Source organism: Lissotriton helveticus, chromosome 10, assembly GCF_964261635.1.
Source record: "Lissotriton helveticus chromosome 10, aLisHel1.1, whole genome shotgun sequence".
NCBI classification, from domain to species: domain Eukaryota; kingdom Metazoa; phylum Chordata; class Amphibia; order Caudata; family Salamandridae; genus Lissotriton; species Lissotriton helveticus.
The window spans coordinates 991,648,496-991,670,988 of NC_136071.1; the positions used below are offsets into that span (position 1 = coordinate 991,648,496).

Sequence of the window (22,493 nt, forward strand, 5' to 3'; positions counted from 1 at the left end):
TGTAAGAATGTCAGATGGGTTGGTCTGTCTCAGTATTTACACAAATAACAATTTAAATAGCACTATTTTATTTCTTTTAGAGCGCTACTCATCCAAATGTAGAGTGTTAGAACACTTTACATAACATGCACATTATCCATTCAAAGTAAATCATGTAAGTGTGTAAATTAATGTTCAAGATGTGTTACATGCGACAGTCAGGGTTACAAGGTGTAGGAGTCAAATACACTTCATAGCTCAATGTGGTCTACTAGAAGGACCAAAGTGTATTAAATGTAAGTAACACAAGGATCTCTGTGTTCATAGCAGTAATCCACTTACCTAAAATAAAAATATGTGATCTGCAAGTTAAATGATATGCTTTGCAAGAGACAACTTAAAAAACCATATGTGTTTTAAAAAAACACATATTTTATTGCATTTTCAGTTGGCATTTGTTATAACATACACATATTAGAGCACCACTTCCAGGGAGGTCAATTCCTATGATGCCGAGTAGAATGTCACACGTCATGACGTCATGTGCTTTGTTAGCACACATCATTATGTCACTTGCATACTGCCTGACATGGTCAGTCCCCCCACTTCTTGTTTAGGACTTGTGCCTACGTACAGATGCTGGAGACAGATTGCTACTTGCCACAGTGACACCTGAACCCAGCCTCTTGTCCCCGAACCTCCTACAGCCCTCGAGGTCTCGCTTCAATATCCCCCTGATGAATACATCCGAGCAGCTTTGTCATGTCCTGCTCGCTCTGAACAACCGCCCTCTACCAGCTTTTCCTGCCTTTGCTCTTTAAGAACAGCCAGCTTTTTAACAGCACCCAACACACACAGAATTGTCTCACTGCACGACTCATATGTACACATTTTATCACCAGAAGGATAAAAGGCAGGATCCGCGATGCTGGCATTCGAACCTCAGCACACTGTCTGCAGACACACAGGGCAGAGAAGGGCATACAGCTTCACCGAAGCAGGAGACCAACCCCGGGAGCAGAACCTTGGTTGGAAATGGCTTGGGTAAAGCTGAGCGTACACAGGAACGTTACTAGGCAGCACATCATTAGGACACTAGGGTTCAGCCAGCCGAAAATTAGGCAAAGGAATTTGGCTGAGGAGTGGTAGGTATTTAAACTCAAGCGCGTGTCACTTGACACTCTTTCTCTTGGGACAATTACAGAGGAGAGAGGCGCTGCTGCAGCACACTGTGTGAGGTGAGCGGGAGGTGGGCTAGGGGAGCCATAAAGCTTTAGGAGGGGTAGTCTGGTAGGCGAGAGGGTAGTGCTGGTGCCGGGTTGCACAGGACACTGGCATCCCACTTGGGGCGGGAGTCCTTCTTGGGAGTCTTTCAAGGGTTCAGTGCAGTGTCTATTTGAGTGAGGGGTGCGGGCTGTGTGCGTGGCACCTCCTTGCCAAGCGAGTGAAGAGAGCGTAATGCAAGGCCCTAGGCGCTTTCATGGCAGGGCCCTGCCCCTGGTTCGGAGGGACCTAGGGCATTATTCCCTTCCTTCGGTTAAGGGCTAAGGAACATGAGTACCTGATATGCAAGGGGGGCCTTGACTATATCCCCTGCGCATTGGACTCTCTGAAGAATACTTACTGTTGGACATTTTGTTGGCTGGCAGCCATGGGAGAGAGCTCTTCGCCAGATCGGGGGAAGGAATGTGGCACCTTCTTCCAGTGCTTGGCTTGTGAACTGATGGGGGCGGTGTTGAATGATGCTTGAACACTCAGCCAGCTTCAGCTCCATGCATGGGCCATATGCAAATCATAACCTTGAACTACATTATCAAGCTCATGCGCACACAGAACGCCGAGCAAGAGTAACACATTACAGGTAGGGGGCGAAATGTTTCCTTATTAGCCAGGCGATCAGGTGGTGTTGCTAAGTTGTCACTCATGAAAACAGTAGTCAATGGCGGGGAGAAGCGAGGGAGCCCTAGGCTAAGAGCTTCCGATTTTGGAACGGGAGAGTGAAGTTTGAAATGGTGAGGACAACCACACTTACCTTTTCTTTAGACTCCTCTGTGGTGGTGGCTGGGCCCCTAGGGGTTCTGTAAATCGCCCAGCAGCACTCCCCTGCCGAGACTGTCTCCACTCAGTCTAATCGCATAGTGGTAGCGCGCGTCAGAGGACCACAGCGCGGGGGCTGGCCCAGGGCCGTCATGGGTAGCGCTGTAATATTGACGGCCCTGGGACCCAGAAACTGGGTACACTGCCACTGCGCATCGCACCATCACCACTATGCTAGTACGTGGTGCGTGCGTGGCATGCACCACAGTATTTGTTGTAAGAAGGTGCGCTTACAGAGCAGAGGCGAGGCTGCTGAGCTGTGTTACACAGCGAGCGTAACCAGATTGATGTCACCCCATGTGATGGTGTCACCCGGTGCGGTCCGCACCCCTGCACCCCCCTAGTGACGCCGCTGAACATTAGCTAGAGGTGGGCAAGCCAACAAATTAACAGGGAGAGAAAAGGCAGAGATGAGCCAAGGGCCTGCCTTGGATCTTAGAACCTGTGCATGAGCCAAGCTCTGAAAATAAGGGTTATGTAAATCATATAACAACTTAAAATATGCTAAAGTGTCTTCAAAGTTGAAAAAACTCTTTAACATTAGGAGGGCACATTTAAGCACTGCACTGAGAAGTACTTATTTGAAGGGATAGTTTTCTACAACTGATAGTCTGAACTCACATACGTGCTTTTGTAGATGATAATGATTCAAATATAGATTTGGTGAAATAAAATGTTTTCTTAAGTTCACAAAATGTAAGTGTTGAAGCCGCGATTTGTTCAGGTTTTCTGGTTTCATTCTGTACAACTCAGCCAGGGTATCTATTTGTCTTTTCTTAAGTAAAAACTTTGATTTTCCCACTTGTTCATTCTTCTGCCGTTTTTAAAATACAGCAAGAACTTGACTCAAAGGTTTTGGAGTGCTTTACACAAGCACCAATTATTATTATTATTATTATTATATTTATTTTAATAGAGCGCGCAGCTACCCGGAGGTTTCCCGGCGCTAAAGACACTTTAAGCGAGAATGCAGTAGGGGGACAGAAGGGCCTAAAGGAGGATTATTGGTTACACAACCATGTTTTTAGGTTCCTACGGAATTGGAGGTAGCATGGGTCTGTGCGAAGCTGGATAGGGAGGGAATTCCAAAGTGAAGGGGCAAGGTATGAGAAAGAACGTCCACTCATTCTTGCTCGGTTAATCCTGGGTACCTGAAACTTATGTTGGCTTGAGGATGGGAGGGTTCTAGGGGGGCAGTATTGGTGAGCAAGGGTGCTCAGGTAGGATGGTGCTCTGCCTGCCTTGATTTTGTGCATGAAACACAAGGCTTTAAATTTTGTGCGGCTTTCGATTCGAAGCCAATGAAGGTTACGTAAACCAATTACCTTACACAAGGTCACATGCATTGTTTATAGACATGGTGAGATTATGTGAGTTGCCCAGAATCACAGGATATTGAGCCTACGCTAAGATCATAACCTGGTTCCCCAGTTGCACAGTTAGCAGATCTGGCCTAATACTGCATCCCTAATAGAGGGAGGAAGGCAAGCAGAAACAACATGAACGCGTGACTCGTTATGGGCTGCCAGGCTTCAGGCTCGAGCCTGACTCAAACTTTTAGAGGCTGTCTCATATCTACCATTAGACTATATTTCCTCTTCTCTGGTTGTTGTGAGGCTGGCATGTCAATTGTTGGATTCCTTTAAGTTACTAAGCTCTGCCCTTGTATCTGTGGATATAGGACAGAAAAACAGTTAATTAAATATAATGTACAAAGAGGCTTGCTCTTAAATAAGGATCATTTAAGTAGATTCTGCAGAGTAGGCTAACCTAGCAGAACACCACAATGATAAACGAGAATTCCCTATTACATGACAATTAATCTGCTACAAGTTGACTGACAGGCAGATTTTATCTTGTATGTGGGGCTGTAATTATGTAAATTGTGTCAGCAACATCTAATGGTTCAATGTGCTTAAGTGGGATGAACATTTGCCCATTTCCATAGATCAGATAAGTTCTTGCGAGACAAATAAAGTGGACTCTATACCGATCTAAAATGAGTACAGTAGAGGTTCTCCATAAAGCATGTGGTAGAAAAATATATTTGTAAAAATGTGATGTGTAACAAAGCAACTGATCTCTGTAGCTGTGTATAAATGTATAATTTTGAAGCATTGCATAAAATATTAGCGTGTCATGCAGTGTCAAAAAATTTAACTTTGACAATTAGAAAGTGGAGTCCAAAGGTTCACATGTGGCAATTGTGTAAGCATATGGGTTATACAATTCTTCAATATTATCTATTGATTTTGGGTGATTTGAAATATATATACCCATGAACAGGTGAAAATAAAACATATCTCATATTATGTATGAAAGTGGATGGTTAATGAGGTATTCATCCAGAGTACAAAAAACAGAATGTTGATAGCATGGGTAGGTGGAACTCACGGAGTTTCACTACCTGGAGTTACACTCAAACTCTCTGAGATTTCGTGGTGTGGGCGAAATCAGCACAGCGCTGCTCATGTTGATTTTTAGTAGCAGGTGGCTTGTTCTGCACTGAAATTTAGCATGAACTGCATCACGCGGCTCACCAGAGGGCACTGCTTCTTTGCTGCTACTCGAGTAGATTTTGTACTTGAGCAGCATCTCTCTCACTACGAATGGACTTGACTACCTGTGACTGCCCATACTGAGAAAATGTCACTGGGTGCATCATAGCACCCAGAAATTGTGGTAGGGAATGGCAATTCTTACTTGCGCTCGCCAAATTAATGTTGGCAAGCTGCGCATGAGAGAAACCTCAGCCATGCAGCGATTGGTGGAGTTTGGAAGGAATTCCATGTTACACTTGTAAAGGCGGAGAGGAATTTATGGCCTGCCACTAGTCGACAGCACAGAATATCCAGCAAAAATTATTGAAACGGAAATATCGACAGATAGGTATAGATTTTGTATACCTAATTCCACATATGTACCTTGGTGATATATAGATCTTTAACGTATGTAGATGTGGAGTTAGGAAGAGTAAATCTACACTTCCCTATATGTACTTACTTTTCAATAGTTTGTCCCTCAATCTTCTATCCACAATATTTGTATAGATCAAACTTTTGAAAGTTGATATTGAGCATTAGCACTGGTTAGGTTAATGAAAAGAACAGTGAATAATTGGAATGGGAAGAGCAAAGTGTTTTATAATGTTTGACAATTGTAGTCAATGTAGCCTTAGCCTTTCAGAGTAGTAAGACCATTGTAATATGACTAGGTTCATTGTTGAAGATATTAGTAGTCATCTTCTATTAAAATCAATGTAAAGAATGCACAGAATTTGCAAATAAAACCAACTTTGCTCCAACAATAATGCCTAATTGACATGCTCAAAATTAGGCCCTTAAAAGGATACTTCATCAATCATTGAGAAAGTTACCACTTCTAGTGGGAGATGCTGTAGGAAGTAGCAATCTTTTGTGTGGTATACTGATAAATGAACATTTAACTTACCTAGGAGACCATAGTGTATGGTACAGGATATACCCAGGGCCTGTAAGGTAAATGCCACTAGTGCCACTAATGCCACTAGTGCATCACCTATTGTGTCATCCACTATAGTGACCACTGAAACAAGGCTTCAGGCATTTCAATGTAGCCTGACTGTAGCGGTGTAAATACTGGAATTCAGCTTGTTGAAATAAATCTATTTGCCGGGTAAACCCGTTCTTTAAACATCAATATGTCACCCCTAAAAAGGCCTTACAGCCCACAAAGCAGGGTGCCAGGTATTCAAACGTTGGACATGTAAGAAGTTAATGTTCAACCTGTCCTTACAGTGACTAGTACCTAAAAGGCATTTTCACTGTATCATGGCTGGCTGTTCCATAGAGAATCACTGAAATGCACTATTAAATGTATTAATGCTATATTAGAGAAGTAAACACATATAACCACCACATAGAACCACCATTCCATAAACCACCACATAGAACCACCATTCCATAACTCTTTGTAATATTTATTAAAGTTCCACATCAATGGTGAAGTTACATTTTTAATAAATATTAAGAAAAATGCCGTTTAGAAAGTTACCTTTTCCATGCTCAAAGCTTCTGAAGGCTAATTTGCATTAGCCTCCAGCTGCAGCCCTTTCAGTGCTCAAGCGCTGAATAAGGTGAGAAAGCACTCCAAAAGCAGAGAAAATGGCCTGGGTGTAGGGAGGAATTTTTGTTTCTCTGGCAGGATGACAATGTAGGCTGTGCCCAGAAACTTCATTTATTTCAGGGAGACCTCCCCGTCACCGACCGATATCAGATGACACCTGGACTGGCACCTCTTTTTGTTTAATTAGTGAGACCACAGGGTGGGAGTGATGCTCAATTCAATGCTGCTTGGAGTAGGCACACAATTTGCACAAGGGAGAAGGGTTGCACCCGCTTGAAGCTATGCAGAGAGGGGCAAATGTGATTTTTTGCAGTAGGGCACACAGGACATGCTACAGACGTTGGTAGTGTAACCCGTCAAAACTTTTTCCCCATCGGTTTGGGAGAATCCAGGAGTCATTCCACCCACAAGTTGGTACTAGGAGCAATTGTGGCATTCCCAGTACCCTCCTCAGTACACTTTATCAACCTGAAGATCAAAAAAGGACTGAACCTGCTATCTGTGACCTGAGAGGATCCCTGAAAGACTGTACCAGATCCCTTTTGTACCGGGAACTAAAAAGTAGACTTTAACGGTGACAAGGCTGACCTCCTGTTTAAACTCCAGGGACCAAACTACCTCACATGTGGTGGGAACGAAATCTGAATGTACTAATTACATTTTTTACTGTGCCAGCACTGGGAACGCTCATTCCAAGGAGAACAACCTGGAAAAGGCCATACCTCTCGAATTTAAAGGTACAAATGATTAACAGAATGCTGTACAATGAAAAAATTCACCAAAGTCACAAAGATTGGGTTTAGTGCATTGTTCTTTTTCACCCCAACCCAGTTTGGATGCAGTCATATGCAAATCAGTCTTGGCCATGCTACTCATGAGGCCAGTCAAGCCTGAACTGCCAAAACAGGTCCTCCCTGGTCTAGAAACAAACATACTGGGACTGGTCTGGGGCACCACCCCTCATCAGCAAGGTTAGCTTGAATCCAGTGACACAATGAGCATGGGACCCATGTCTGAGTATACCCTTCCCACTTAGGGTGACATAAACAAAAGGAAAAAATTATGTGTGTAATGCTGAACAATGCAATGATTCACCCTCATTCACAAAAATATGGGTTTGATCCATCATTCTTTTGCTCACCATGCCACCCCAATTTGGACCCAGTCATATGCAAATCAGTCTTCACCCTGTTCCCATGGGAACAGTGCAGTCTGAACTGTCAAGCCATACCCTCTGGAATTAGTTACAGAGGGGCTCGCTTTTGAATTGTTGTGAGGGAGAGACCAGGCAGCTGGGGTTTCTGGAGGTATGGTTTCTTGTAACAGAACACTTCAAGTCACCATATCCCCAATTACAGCTCAGGATTATTGGAACAGGGGAAGATTGCTCATGGGTCCTTCTAGGATTGTGTTGCTCGAAGATGAATTTACCATGATAAAACAATGGAAAAGAGGAGTTTGGCAAAACGGGAACAGTTGGTTTAATTAAACATTTCGGCTGGGAGCCCAGTTACAGAAACGGGTCTGAAAACTGTCTGAAACTACAATCTATCTGAATGCAGGCCTTTTCTGTGGAGTCATACATAAGGATAACACATGCAGGGGGCCCTCAAACTTGCTTGGGCACAATTGGAGCCAGTCGGTAACATGTCCAGATGTCCGACATGAGGAGTGCATGATCACTATATGTACTGTGTGTGCTCTGTCCTGATAGTCTATGTGTTCCTAACTTTGTGTGGCATCTACATTTATGATGTTTTTGGAATACGCGTATCACTCTGGCTGTGTCCTCTCTTTTTTCTGCCAGCTACATGCCATCCCACCTTTGAAGTGTCAATCAACAACCTCAGTTCTATGTCGCAAAGCCTATCCGACCACATATTTCTGAGTCTGGGTTGGTGGAGAGTTCATGACGGGCCGACAAATTAACAGGGAGAGAAAAGGCAGAGCTGAGCCAAGGGCCTGCCTCGGATCTTAGACGCTGTGCATGAGCTAAGCCCTGAAAATAAGGGTTATGGAGATTGTTAATAGAGATGCGATTTCGGTTTTATATGCAAGTGTATCATTATATACATTTGCATCAATTTTATCAATATTAACATTTGAACAGAAGTGCCCACTTTAGGGAGCATTCCATCCTACTTAAAAACCTCTACATAGGAGGGAGAACTTTTATATTACAGGACCTTGTGTGGGGTACCAGAGCACCCTGAGCTAAGACAAGATATGACTCTGAGGATTCACCTCCCAAAGGTCAGTGGCCCTGGCCTGCGTACCTCCTTTAATACACAGAAGAGAAATGTACCAACCATCTAACTCTATCTGTCATGCCTGAGGAGCAGAAATAAGCCTATTCCTTACACTGTCTTTCTGTGAACTACTTTTTTGTTGGCCATAAGATTGTGCCCATATTTGTTGTTATTATACCTCAGCACCGCTGCCTGCTTCTATATCAATTTAGTGGTTGTGGAGATACTAGCAGTGAAACCCTCAACCACATGAACTTTTGTACCCCACTATTTTCCTTGAGCTGTGGGCAATCCCCAGCTTTGCAAAAACCCATTAGTATTTCGTGGTTTGCAATATACAGCAACACTTGTCATGGAAAAATTCTAACTTTGATCAATGATAAGAAAGATACTAGGCTTTATTTAGAGTTTGACAGAAGGAGAGAACTGCTGTAAATTTTGTCAGAAGTGATCTCTTTCAACTAAAATTCTCTTGTACTTTTTTGATGAAGAGCTTTCAGCTCAGGTACTGCAAAACAAATGACCATTCTTTACCAGGCAGGCACCTCAACAGCCATACTTCTTACCTTGTGATAGTTTGTAGCTGGAGGATATCTAATTACAGACAATGCAGGTGGTGGGTGCCAGGTAGAACTGATGTAAAGGCTTTATGGTTGGAGGCAATAAACAACAAACTATCTAGACGTCTTTTGGGGGACCTTTGTACTAGAACTCTAAGTTCATCAATACATTAGATGTTCTCAGTTTAGTCAAATGATTCCAGCATGGTATTCCTATTTTGATTCTCCAAAAAGTTATACAATGCTATATTAAAGTAGGCTTTTTAGTCTGCACTACAAATGGACGTTCAAGTCCCTGTTACTGATGAAATATGGGCCTTAAGATACTTTGAAAAGTATGCTCATACATAGCCTTCCAGACTGCACAAGGCACTCATTAAGTTTGACCTATTAATGAATCTAGGAATCCCAATCCCTGAACATATTGTTACCAACCAGACAGGTATTCCATCAGGAGTTCCATGCTATGAAATGTAAAATATCTGGAAATAAGATGTAACACCCATGATTCCTCCTTCTATCTGATATTTTACCTGGGGAGTTCAGCTGCTCTGAGCAGCTAGAGTTCACTAAATAGATTGTGTAGGCATGTGTTATTTCCAACTTCTGGTAAACCAGATGTGCCCTGTAACTCCTCCTACCAGGCTCACAAGCGATTACAGATAACTCCTAATAAGGGCGTTTATGTTTCATTACTTTGAAGGTAAAGATAGACTTAGCCAAAACAGTTTTCATATGTTTATGCTAATTTAGCAGCGTGATCTGTAGTGGTACGGAGCTGTTGTTCAGCTCCACTTCCAGGCCATTAACATCTCTCATGTGAGTGGTGCAAAGCTGCAGGATTTGTGGATTATTGCTTTGACTATACATAAAAATCACGTATGCCAATTTGCATTTGACAATTCTTTGCCATGCCTAGGCATTGAGCATCTGCAATGGGAAGTGAGTAGCAGCCTACCAGTTCCCAAATGTCAACATATGACAACAATTCACTCCACAAAATAAAGAAAATGGCCACCCCATATAAAAAAATTATTTAACTACTTGGGAGCAAGGTTATGCTTTGGGATGGAAAGTTGGGGATGAGTGGGATTAAAAATAAATTAGATCAAGTTGGTTATGAGCTACAATAAACATATGGCATTAATTGCAACGGCCTGAGAGAACATAGAGGGCATCCAATGGATACCCAATCTTAAACTGGGAGGAATGTAAGAGGGCAGGGAGAGGCCATTTACTCAATTGAAGGAAGTATTAACAGCCTCCAGTGTAAATGATTCACTTAGGGAGTAGTCTGTGCCCTCTGACTACAATTGCTTTGAGAAATTATTCTGGCAGTACCTTGAAATACTTGCTAAAATCTCTTGGCACATTGATCACAATACCTTGAATAGGATTGGCTAAAATACTCGAGGATGTAGATTCCAAATTTAGTACTTGACAGCACCCAGGTTATGGTTAATTGATAATTTTACTGTTTTTTATACAGAAATACGTCAGAATTAGGTGCAATTATTCTAAAGATGGTGGGATGAGTAAGGTTTTGGGGTAATTTGAGGAGGACAGTTATGTTAACTCAAAAAAGGACAGGTAGCATGAAAGGTTTGGTGGCGCAGTAATAAAAATCAGTAATCTGGGAATGTGAGCATGGGGAACATTTCTAAACAGACTTGTTGGGATGCTGAAAATTCGAAAGTAATGGTGAAAAGTATGTCGGGGATGGTAAATGTATTACGTAAACTACAATTTTATCTGAAGTATTAATCAAAGTACACTATATTTAAACAATTAAAGGAGTGATGACTGAGAGCGCCGTTGTTGTCATTCCATTTATCAAGTATACCGTCCCAAGCTAAATTGAAGTTACTGTTAAGAGTGGAGCATATTCGGTTTTTATAACTGGTTAACTCACAATTCTTCTAACATAGGATTCTATAGTTCAGTTTGCTCAAGCTGCATTACACTACATTACTGTACTTCTTTCTGTGATAAAATGTATACATTTTAGATCAAAAATAGAAAAATAAATGAAAATCAATTATCTAAACTCTAATCATAGAATCTAAACATTGATACAAATTACCAGTCTAAATGCATATGTATTGACTCCCAGAAAGACCAGTAATAGGGTACTTACATAAAGATTTTCTCAAAATTTGTGTAGCAATGCACAATCAGCCAGGCTCCTAATCTGAAAACAATTGCGGTAACAAAGAACTGAACTGATTGGGACATTCCATAAACTAATCCATTAACGGGGCCTCCTTTACGCGCATCCCTGTGCAGGAAGAAAGGGAGAAGTATAACATGAACTCGTGAGATTAAACAGCATGGGTAACAAAGTGTATCACAGTATACAGATAAATCAATTGTGATTTGATTGTCGTCTATTGTAGTAGCTCAGACTGCAGATTGTATTATGACAATTGTAATTTTGCGTTTTTTTAAAAATGTGTTCAAAATTCTTGGCCACGAATTGCAGTTATTGGAGACCAAAGCTGAACCTAATAATTTAAATGGTTTGTGTTCACTTTTGCTCAAATCTAAAAAAACATTGAGATGCTGCGTACATTTACTAAGTGAATTTACTCACAGGGCAGAAAAGTAGATATTGCAGGGCAAAGACGCATTGGAACATATATAGCAATGCACTTTTGTAAAGTATTTAAGCATGCATAAAACAGAGAATATCCTAGTGCTCGAGTCAGATTTATGACTGAAGAGGGTGGAGAGAATTGCTTAGGTTTCATCAGTTTTCCTGAAAATGCTGTTCTTAAAGAGGTCATTCGGTGGAGAGAACAAACAATTTATATTTGCAAAAGGAGTCAGTTGGACTTTGAAATTTGAATTGTATGTATGTTTGAAAAGCAAAAGGGCAACTTTTGATTTCCCTACACCTATATATACATTTGTTAAATATGCACAGCTTTTGTGAAAGTTTCAAAATCTTTTTTCAATTGCATCCCATAATGGGAGACCTGTTTGGGAGGAGTCAGATAAGTGTTGATTTGGGACCGTTTGTCCAAACAACAGTTTTCTTTTGGTTTTTTAAGCTTCAAGCGGATCTGTACGAAGGAACAATGTTAAGGGGAGCAAACATTTTCTTTTGATTTTCAAAAAACTCGGGAAGGGGTATGAAAGGTATTAAGCAGATCCATCGGGGGAAACAGGTGTGGTGAAAAGTTAAAGGAGGGATACAAATCTTTGATTTGCAAACAACTTTAACACTTTTGGGTGGTTTCGTAAAAAAAATACAACAGACACTTGAAATGTGCAAGTTAAACTTCATGTGTTGAGTCTAGTGCAGATACTTAAGCAGTAACAGTAAAAAGTGGTCACAAATTCTTCATTTGCTAATACGTTTATGTTAGAAATGGGATCTCTGGTTGGCTAAGGCTTGCGCCAAAGCCAGGCAGAGGCCACCACTCTAGTCAGGGCAAGGGAGTTACATGCCAAAGATAACCCCTGCTCACCCCCTTGGTAGCTTGGCATGAGCAGTCAGGCTTATCCCGGAGGCAATGCGTAAAGCATTTGCGCAACACACACACACACAGCAGCAACACACTAGGCACACCACAAAAGGAACTCCACACAAGGTTATATCAAAAATAGCCTTTGCAGTATCATAAAACACATTAGATGGTAATCACAAAATATACACTGTGCCAACTGGCACTGGGCAGTATTTACAGGGGACTATATACACCCGACTGGGGCAATTGGGCCACTGTCAGAACCATCACAAAGTGAAAATAGTAGATGTAGATCATATAATAAATGTAGAAAACAACCAGTAATTACTGGCAAACACTGTACTTAGTATTATAGCCTGCAACATAAAAAATATTATGCAATCAGCATCACATCAGGCACAAACCACATTATGCGCCAACTTAGAGCTCTGTGCCCTATGTCCAGCAAAGTCAGAGCTGTCTGTAAAAGCAGCAAAAGCAAAGTGCGCAGGTGTACAACCTAAACGTGGCAGCTGCCCACTACTTGATGGGCAGCTGTAAAAATGAGCAGAGGCACCAAGGTGCCCCCTGACCCCCTCTCTGGGCCTCTAAATGACCCTGTCCCTCAAGGTCGCAGTTGCCTGCGCTCTCGCAGGGCAGCTGGAAAAATGCACAAATATAGTCTGGCACTCCTGGTGCCTCTTGGACCCCCACTGGGGCTGCTCAACACATTCTGCCCCCACGTTGCAGCAGCCCGCAACTGGGGTACCGCTGTGGACTCAAAGGAAGAACGGGCACCACTGTGCCTGGGAGCCCCACTCGGGGGACTCTTAGGAAAAAAACGCCCCCAACATTGGAGTCCCGCTCTGGAACTCAGAATCACCAGATGGCCAGGCGTTGCAGCTGCTGGGCAGCTGTGAAGAAGTGTGTAGGCACCAACGAGGCTTGGGGGAGCCCCCTCCCTGGGGGACTCTACCTGAAAAAATGCCCACATGTTGCAGCGGCCCGCCACGGTGGTGCCGCAGTCAAGATTCCCACCACACTGGCACCATTGTGCCACCATGAGCGCCCCCACTCACCGGCAGTCTCCTTCGTCAGCAGGTCAGGCTCGGCAGCAGGCAGGGCTCTCCACGTGCAGAGCAGCCCTGCTGGCTCACACGCTCACTTTCGGCTGGCTTCGTGGGCACAGGAGCGTGGTGTAGGCTCCCGTCTGCTTCTTTCCGCCCACACTTCCTTCTTCCGGCTGGCCTTCCCTCAGGCCTCACGTCACGCTCCTTTCCTGGTGCCGGATTCCCCCATGACTCTCTTGTTGCTACAACGATTCATAAAAGGGGTGGTGATGGACAGAGTATCTGAATTAAGCAGAACACGCCTACCCAGTCAAAAGATCAGGGCTTGATCCATCACCGTTTTTTAGCTCACTGCACCATCCCAGTTCACAACCTGGCTACATGCAAATTAGTCTGGCCCTGGCCCAGTGCATCATGGGAACAGGGCAGACCAAACTACCAAGCCAATTCTTTACTGGAAAGGAAACATGCTTCCGGGGACCGGTTTCTGGCATTGCAGCCATCTTCGGCCCGGCTTGCTTGAATCCTGATGGTGCAGTGAGCAAGGGACTCACATCTGAGTATACCCTTCCACACTTGTGGTGGCCAAAACGATTCATAAAAGGGGGTGGTGATGGACAGAGTATCTGAATTAAGCAGAACACTCCTACCCAGTCAAAAGATCAGGGCTTGATCCATTACCGTTTTTTAGCTCACTGCACCATCCCAGTTCAGAACCTGGTTACATGCAAATTAGTCTGGCCCTGGCCCAGTGCATCATGGGAACAGGGCAGACCAAACTACCAAGCCAATTCTTTACTGGAAAGGAAACAAGCTTCCGGGGACCGGTTTCTGGCATTGCAGCCGTCTTCGGCCCGGCTTGCTTGAATCCTGATGGTGCAGTGAGCAAGGGACTCACATCTGAGTATACCCTTCCACACTTGTGGTGGCCAAAACGATTCATAAAAGGGGGTGGTGATGGACAGAGTATCTGAATTAAGCAGAACACTCCTACCCAGTCAAAAGATCATTTTGGCCACCATAAGTGTGGAAGGGTATGCTCAGACATGACTCCCTTGTTCACTGCACCGTCAGGATTCAAGCAAGCCGGGCCGAAGACGGCTGTAATGCCAGAAACCGGTCCCCGGAAGCTTGTTTCCTTTCCAGTAAAGAATTGGCTTGGTAGTTTGGTCTGCCCTGTTCCCATGATGCACTGGGCCAGGGACAGACTAATTTGCATGTAGCCAGGTTCTGAACTGGGATGATGCAGTGAGCTAAAAAACGGTGATGGATCAAGCCCTGATCTGTTGACTGGGTAGGAGTGTTCTGATTAACTCAGATACTCTGTCCATCACCACCCCCTTTTTGAAATTCTCTTGTTGCTACGGCAACTAACGGGGGAGCCGTGCTCAGCCTCAATAGCAGAGGCAACCTTTTCCGGGCCGATTTCAGGCCCCGCCCGCAACTAGGGTTTTGCTGACTTTTTCCGGGTCGCCGCGGGCAGCGCGGTGGCCCTTAGTGTTTACTTTGGTGGCTGCAATATGTGGTAGGCTCCCGTTCCAAGGCACCAAACTGTGAGGTGGGCACCCGCTCATAGGAATTAATTAAAAAGGGCTGCCATGAGGCGGGGTGGGCACCCGCTTGTGGCATAAGCAGAAATGCAGCAGAAACGCGGGGTGGGCTCCAGCTCGTATTGTCCAGCGCACAGATGCAGGGTGGGCACCTGCTTGATGAATAGCAATGGCGGGGGAATCCCTATGACGGGATTCCCTCTGTAGATGAGGCAGCTCAGCGCTGCAGACCCCTTGCGCTTCTGGGATGGTAAAAGTCCAAGGCAAGAAATGGAGCGCCAGGAGCAGCACAGCAGAGCACATTTTCATGGGGTCATTGCCCCTTCTTTTATACTTCATTTCCCCTTTGTGTCACAGCACATGGTTTAGGGATACCAGTTAGAACTGGTATAGGGGAGCTTTGGAGCACTTTGTTTTGCTCAGCTCCTCTCTCCTTTGTTAGGTGGGGGCTCTGGGATCAGATGCACCACAGGGGGAGGAACCGGCATTGTGGAGGGAAGGCACAGTCCTATTCAGGTCCCAGGTGCAACTTCTCCCTCCCATCTACATGCAGATCTCCCTATTCTCCACTGGGCAGACTCATCCTGGCTCCTGCAGCCACCCACACCCTCCAGCACCTATCAATCACAAGCAGACATGCGAATCACATCAGGCAGGCAGAAACACCGCACACAGCAATGCCAACTTCTTAAGTGGCACTTCTCCACCAGTCACTATAAATCTGCGCCTACCATTGCGCAGCATTTATCCTCGCGAGTTCATATATACTAAATTCGCCCCTGCACTCCTCTCATACCAGGAATTATTAGGGACACACATATCCCCATTCATTCCTATGGGAGAGCAGGCCAATATCACCACACGCACTCAGAGCGCGCACGCACTTTACACTGGGCCACAGTGCTAAAGTGCGGAGAGGCCAAAAACTACTAATATCAGGTCACAGAAAAGGCAAAAAGTTTAGGGGGGAACCTGCCAAAAAGGCCAAGTCCAACAGTTTCCTGCCCTTAGACAAATCCATATATATATATATATATATATATATATTTATAGGTAATATATATACCAGTCATGCCAGAGCCCTTAATAAAATTACCTGCTTTAAGTCCCGCTGAGTCCCTGGTGTAACTTCTTGAAAAAGGAGAGGTGGAGTGACATAGAGTGCGGTTTCCAGTTACGCGTACGAGGGACCCTCTCTGCAATGCGGCCAAGTTGAACATTGGAGATGGAGTGTGTTTTCCGAGAATATCGGGTTATTTTGACGGCCCGCCACAGAAACCCCCGAAGCGTTTGAGGCAGCTGGGATCATCGTGCACAGAGGGTGCGGAGTGACGCTGACACTCGGTCTGTGCTGTCAACTGCTGAGCCAAGGAGGTGGTTGAAGAGAGTTCGGGACAAGAAAACAGACATCAACTTAGTTTTATAACAGTGGAGCACCCAGCGACCTGAAGCAAATTGCCAGCGCGCTGCAATGTGGAACAGGTAGTCCCCAACACAAAAGCGAGCAAGAGACAATTGGCTCCAGGTGAGACCAACCACCACATGGAGGGAGGAGCTCTTAAGAACTGCGATGTGGGAACTATCTTTGTAGAAGGACGATTGGCGTTTGAGGAAGGCACACGCCGAAACCGGTCATGCCAGAGCCCTTAATAAAATTACCTGTTTTAAGTCCCGCTGAGTCCCTGGTGTAACTTCTTGAAAAAGGAGAGGTGGAGTGACATATATATATAAATATATATATATATAATATATATATATATATATATATATATATATATATATATATATATATATATATATATATATATATATATATATATATATATATATATATCATCTACCATATGGCTCCCTCCCTCTCCCGTAAGGCGCTGCTGCTTGTGGCCGCGTTACTCCTGCAGTTGAGCCCAACTGCTGTAAATTACAACAAGGATTCCCTGCCTCGGGGGAAAGATGGAGTTGCAAATAAACAGAATCGTAAATCCGCTGTGATTAAGTTTCTTGTTTTAATTCATTAATCCATGGGGTCAAAACAAATTAACCAACGCGTTTCGACAGAGTCCGCTGTCTTGATCACGGTCAGTTTGTGTAGGTATGCTCACATGTTTTAAAGATTCAACAAACATTTCAGGAACCATAATCACTCCCCCAAATGGGCGTGTTCAAAACAACATAAGGTCACCAAAGTGATGTCAGAAGGATAAGGATTCTGGGTAATGTAGTTTGATTTTAACATACCGGAAAGTTTACAATTAAACACTCATAGAATTTCGAGTCCCATTAAACCTTATCAAATTGATAGTTCATATTGTTTTCTGGGGTCCTGAATTGAATATGATTGTATGATTTGAGCATGCGCAGCGTGCCGCCCTCCAGTGGGCCAATTTTAACCAAATCATAATTAGAATCAGAACATGGTGTGATAGGTGTGAGCATAAGTTATCCAAAGTGAGGGGATGTGAAATGGGATGTGGAAAAAATTATAAGTAATACATTTTACATGTTAAACGGGATGGTATGCAGGGAACACAATATTTACAATTTTTCAGTCCTCAGAGATGTATGTACAATTCTTCTGATTGGTTCAGGCCCAGCGGAGTCATTGTTCTGAAAGCCAGTATGTGCCTGGACTCTTTACGTCGTAAAAGTTTTTCATTGTGACCACCCCTGTCCGATAAGGTCATTGTTTCTAGTCCCCAGAAACGCAATTGTTTCCAGTCTCCATCATGGTTGGCCTCCATATGTTTTGCCACAGCATTGCTCCTGTCCTTATGTACCGTTGCGCGCACATGGTCCAGAATGCGTTTTTATAAACTCGCAGATGGTGCTGCCGATATATCTCAATTTGCATGGGCATTCGATCATGTATATGGTGTATTTGCTGTTGCAAGTTATGCATTCTTGGATTTTCCAGATCTTTTTATTGGGCATAGTTATTTCCGTCGTTGGTTTTGCAATGTCACATACCTTGCAATTATAACACTTTATGAAGCCTTTAGTTTGTAACCATTGTTTCTTTTTTGTGTTTTTTTGGAAATGACTGTGCACCAATTGATCTTGTAGGTTTTTGGCCCTTCTGTACGTGATTACTGGGTGTTTGCCCATTTTTTGGCCCATGGTTGGATCTAATTGTAGGATTTTCCAATTTTTTCTCAGAATTTGATTTATCTGTTTTGGTTTCTTGGCTGTAGTTCAAGATTAATCTGATTGGTTCTTCTTCCGTGGAAATGTCCTGTTTCTTTTTCAAGCAATCTGATCTTGTTGCCTGATTTGCCTTCTCCCAACATTTTTGTATGATATGTTTATTGTATTTCCTCCTTTGGAAACGTTTGATGGAGTTCTTGCTTTGTTTGTGCCACTCAGTCTCCTCGCTGCAGATTCTCCTTAGTCGAAGGAATTCCCCGTGGGGGATGCTTGATATCAGTGACTTTTGATGGAAGCTGGTTGCTTCGAGGGTAGCGTTGGTTGCCGTACTTTTGCGGTGGAGTGTAGTTTCTATGTGATTATTGTTTACATATACCTCCGTGTCCAACAAGATAGCTCTGGTTTGGCTTATGGTGTAGGTGGATTTTATGCATGATGTGCTGTTGTTTAGTATTGTAAAGTATTCCAATAATTTTTCTTCTCCACCATTCCACACTATAAAGAGGTCATCAATGAACCTTTTCCAGGTTATAATGTGTTGAGTGAAGGCTTGGTATTTTTCCTCCCATGCTATTGTTTCCTCCCACCATCCCATGGCTGTACAGGCATAGTTTGGGCTAAATGAGAAACCCATCGCAGCACCGTTTTTTTGTCGGTATAACAGATCACCAAACATGAAGATAATGTTTGTAAGTAAGCTCTTTATCATCTCCATTAGAATGTCGTTGTGGTTTTGATAATGAATGTTCCGTTCTTTTAGAAAATATTTTCAGGCGTTCAGGCCCATTTCATTGTCAATGTTAGTGTACAGGGCGATCACATCCATGGTGATCATAAGGAAGTTAGGTTGCCAAGTCAGTTGTTCCAAGATACAAAGGAAATCCGTGGTGTCTTTTATGTAAGATTTTAATAGTTTCACTTGGGTACTTAGGTAGAAATCAATGAAATTTGACAAGGGTTCGAGTAAAGATCAATTTGCTGACACAATTGGTCTCCCTGGTGGTTTAGTGGCGTTTTTGTGTATTTTCGGTAGAAAATACAATGTTGCCGTTTTGGGGAAATCAACTGTCAAGTATTTCCTTTCATCAGAATCAATTAATTCTTTGGTTTCCCATAGATATAATTTTTGATCCAATTCTCTTTTTATTTTATCCTCTGGGTTTGTTTTCAGCTCTTCATAGTAAAGGCGGTTGTTTAATTGTTCCATAGCTTCTGCCGTGTATAGGTCCTTGTTCCATAACACTATATTCCCGCCCTTGTCTGCTGTTTTTATTTCGAAGCTTAGATCATTTTTTAGGGAAGTTAGAGCTTCTCTTTCATTCCTTGACAAATTATCTCCACCATTCATTTTGGTCATTTTGTACAGATCATGGATAACTGACTCCTGAAACATATCTATTTTGTTTCCTGGCGTTAATCGGGGGTAACATTTGGATTTTGCCCTTAGATTACTCATTCCTGCCCCTAGTTGGGGTATTGCAGTATTTAAGCTGATTTCTTGACCTTCTTCCGCATTTAGATTCAATACAGTCATGTATGCCTCAGACTCCTTTGCTTGTAAGATCGATGTTGGTTTAGGTTGTGTTTTCGGTGTTTTGGGTTTATTTTTTCGTTCCGTGAAGAATTTGGCTAATTTGATTTTTTGAATATATAAGTACAAATCTATTCTTGTTTGTGCCATGTCCATTCGTTGAGTCGGGCAAAAGTTTATTCCTTTCTTTTGGAGTGAGGTCTCTGCTTCTGTGATTTGTCTCCCTGAAAGGTTGATTATTTGTAATTCCTCATTTATTTCCCCTTCTTCTGTTTCATTAGTCTGGTCTCTGCACCCACTTTTACGTTTGTAGTGCTTTCGCCTTCGGCTCCTCCTTGTTGGGGTTTTGTAAATTTCGGTTGCCATGCTCTCCCCCTTCCTCTTGCTCTGCCACGTGCATTTCTTTGCGCCCCATGGTTTTGCTCCCACTGTCTTTGTGTTAGGACTAGGTGCCTAAAAAAGCCCTTTGTAATGGGTCTAGATTGGAGTCATCCTCGCTATATTCCAATGATGTTAGGGAAAATAATACACGTGGCAGAGCAAGAGGAAGGGGGAGAGCATGGCAACCGAAATTTACAAAACCCCAACAAGGAGGAGCCGAAGGCGAAAGCACTACAAACGTAAAAGTGGGTGCAGAGACCAGACTAATGAAACAGAAGAAGGGGAAATAAATGAGGAATTACAAATAATCAACCTTTCAGGGAGACAAATCACAGAAGCAGAGACCTCAATCCTAAAGAAAGGAATAAACTTTTGACCGACTCAACGAATGGACATGGCACAAACAAGTATAGATTTGTACTTATATATTCGAAAAATCAAATTAGCCAAATTCTTCGCGGAACGAAAAAATAAATCCAAAACACCAAAAACACAACCTAAACCAACATCGATCTTACAAGCAAAGGAGTCTGAGGCATACATGACTGTATTGAATCTAAATGCGGAAGAAGGTCAAGAAATCAGCTTAAATACTGCAATACTCCAACTAGGGGCAGGAAAGAGTAATCTAAGGACAAAATCCAAATTTTACCCCCAACTAACGCCAGGAAACAAAATAGATATGTTTTAGGAGGCAGTTATCCATGATCTGTACAAAATGACCAAAATGAATGGTGGAGATAATTTGTCAAGGAATGAAAGAGAAGCTCTAACTTCCCTAAAAAATGATCTAAGCTTCGAAATAAAAACAGCAGACAAGGGCGGGAATATAGTGTTATGGAACAAGGACCTATACACGGCAGAAGCTATGGAACAATTAAACAACCGCCTTTACTATGAAGAGTTGAAAACAAACCCACAGGATAAAATAAAAAGAGAATTGGATCAAAAATTATATCTATGGGAAACCAAAGAATTAATTGATTCTGATGAAAGGAAATACTTGACAGTTGATTTCCCCAAAACGGCAACATTGTATTTTCTACCGAAAATACACAAAAACGCCACTAAGCCACCAGGGAGACTAATTGTGTCAGCAAATGGATCTTTACTCGAACCCTTGTCAAATTTCATTGATTTCTACCTGCGTCCCCAAGTGAAACTATTAAAATCTTACATAAAAGACATCACGGATTTCCTTTGTATCTTGGAACAACTGACTTGGCAACCTAACTTCCTTATGATCACCATGGATGTGATCGCCCTGTACACTAACATTGACAATGAAATGGGCCTGAACGCCTGCAAATATTTTCTAAAAGAACGGAACATTCATTATCAAAACCACAACGACATGCTAATGGAGATGACAAAGAGCTTACTTACAAACAATATCTTCATGTTTGGTGATCTGTTATACCGACAAAAAAACGGTGCCGCGATGGGTTTCTCATTTAGCCCAAACTATGCCTGTACAGCCATGGGATGGTGGGAGGAAACAATAGCATGGGATGAAAAATACCAAGCCATCACTCAACACATTATAACCTGGAAAAGGTTCATCGATGACCTCTTTATAGTGTGGAATGGTGGAAAAAAATTCTTGGAATACTTTACAATACTAAACAACAGCACATCAAGCATAAAATTCACCTACACCATAAGCCAAACCAGAGCTATCTTCTTGGACACGGAGGTATATGTAAACAATAATCACATAGAAACTACACTCCACCGCAAAAGTACGGCAACCAACGCTACCCTCGAAGCAACCAGCTTCCATCAACAGTCACTGATATCAAGCATCCCCTACGGGGAATTCCTCCGACTAAGGAGAATCTGCAGCGAGGAGACTGAGTGGCACAAACAAAGCAAGAACTCCATCAAACGTTTCCAAAGGAGGAAATACAATAAACATATCATACAAAAATGTTGGGAGAAGGCAAATCAGGCAACAAGATCAGATTGCTTGAAAAAGAAACAGGACAAAATTTCCACGGAAGAAGAACCAATCAGATTAATCTTGAACTACAGCCAAGAAACCAAACAGATAAATCAAATTCTGAGAAAAAATTGGAAAATCCTACAATTAGATCCAACCATGGGCCAAAAAATGGGCAAACGCCCAGTAATCACGTACAGAAGGGCCAAAAACCTACAAGATCAATTGGTGCACAGTCATTTCCAAAAAACCACAAAAAAGAAACAATGGTTACAATCTAAAGGCTTCATAAAATGTTATAATTGCAAGGTATGTGACATTGCAAAACCAACGACGGAAATAACTATGCCCAATAAAAAGATCTGGAAAATCCAAGAATGCATAACTTGCAACAGCAAATACACCACATACATGATCGAATGCCCATGCAAATT

At 42.8% G+C, this 22,493-nt stretch overlaps 1 protein-coding gene across 3 annotated transcripts in view; it reads right to left on the bottom strand.

The window, feature by feature from the left end:
- Positions 1 to 22,493, bottom strand: part of LOC144784709 (ATP-dependent translocase ABCB1-like) — a 916,046-nt gene that overhangs the window by 186,217 nt on the left and 707,336 nt on the right. For all 3 annotated transcript variants that reach the window (XM_078663661.1, XM_078663660.1, XM_078663662.1), the window contains one exon: positions 11,127 to 11,267. In XM_078663661.1, the coding sequence (XP_078519787.1) occupies positions 11,127 to 11,267 (141 nt within the window). The remainder of the gene's footprint in view (positions 1 to 11,126; positions 11,268 to 22,493) is intronic.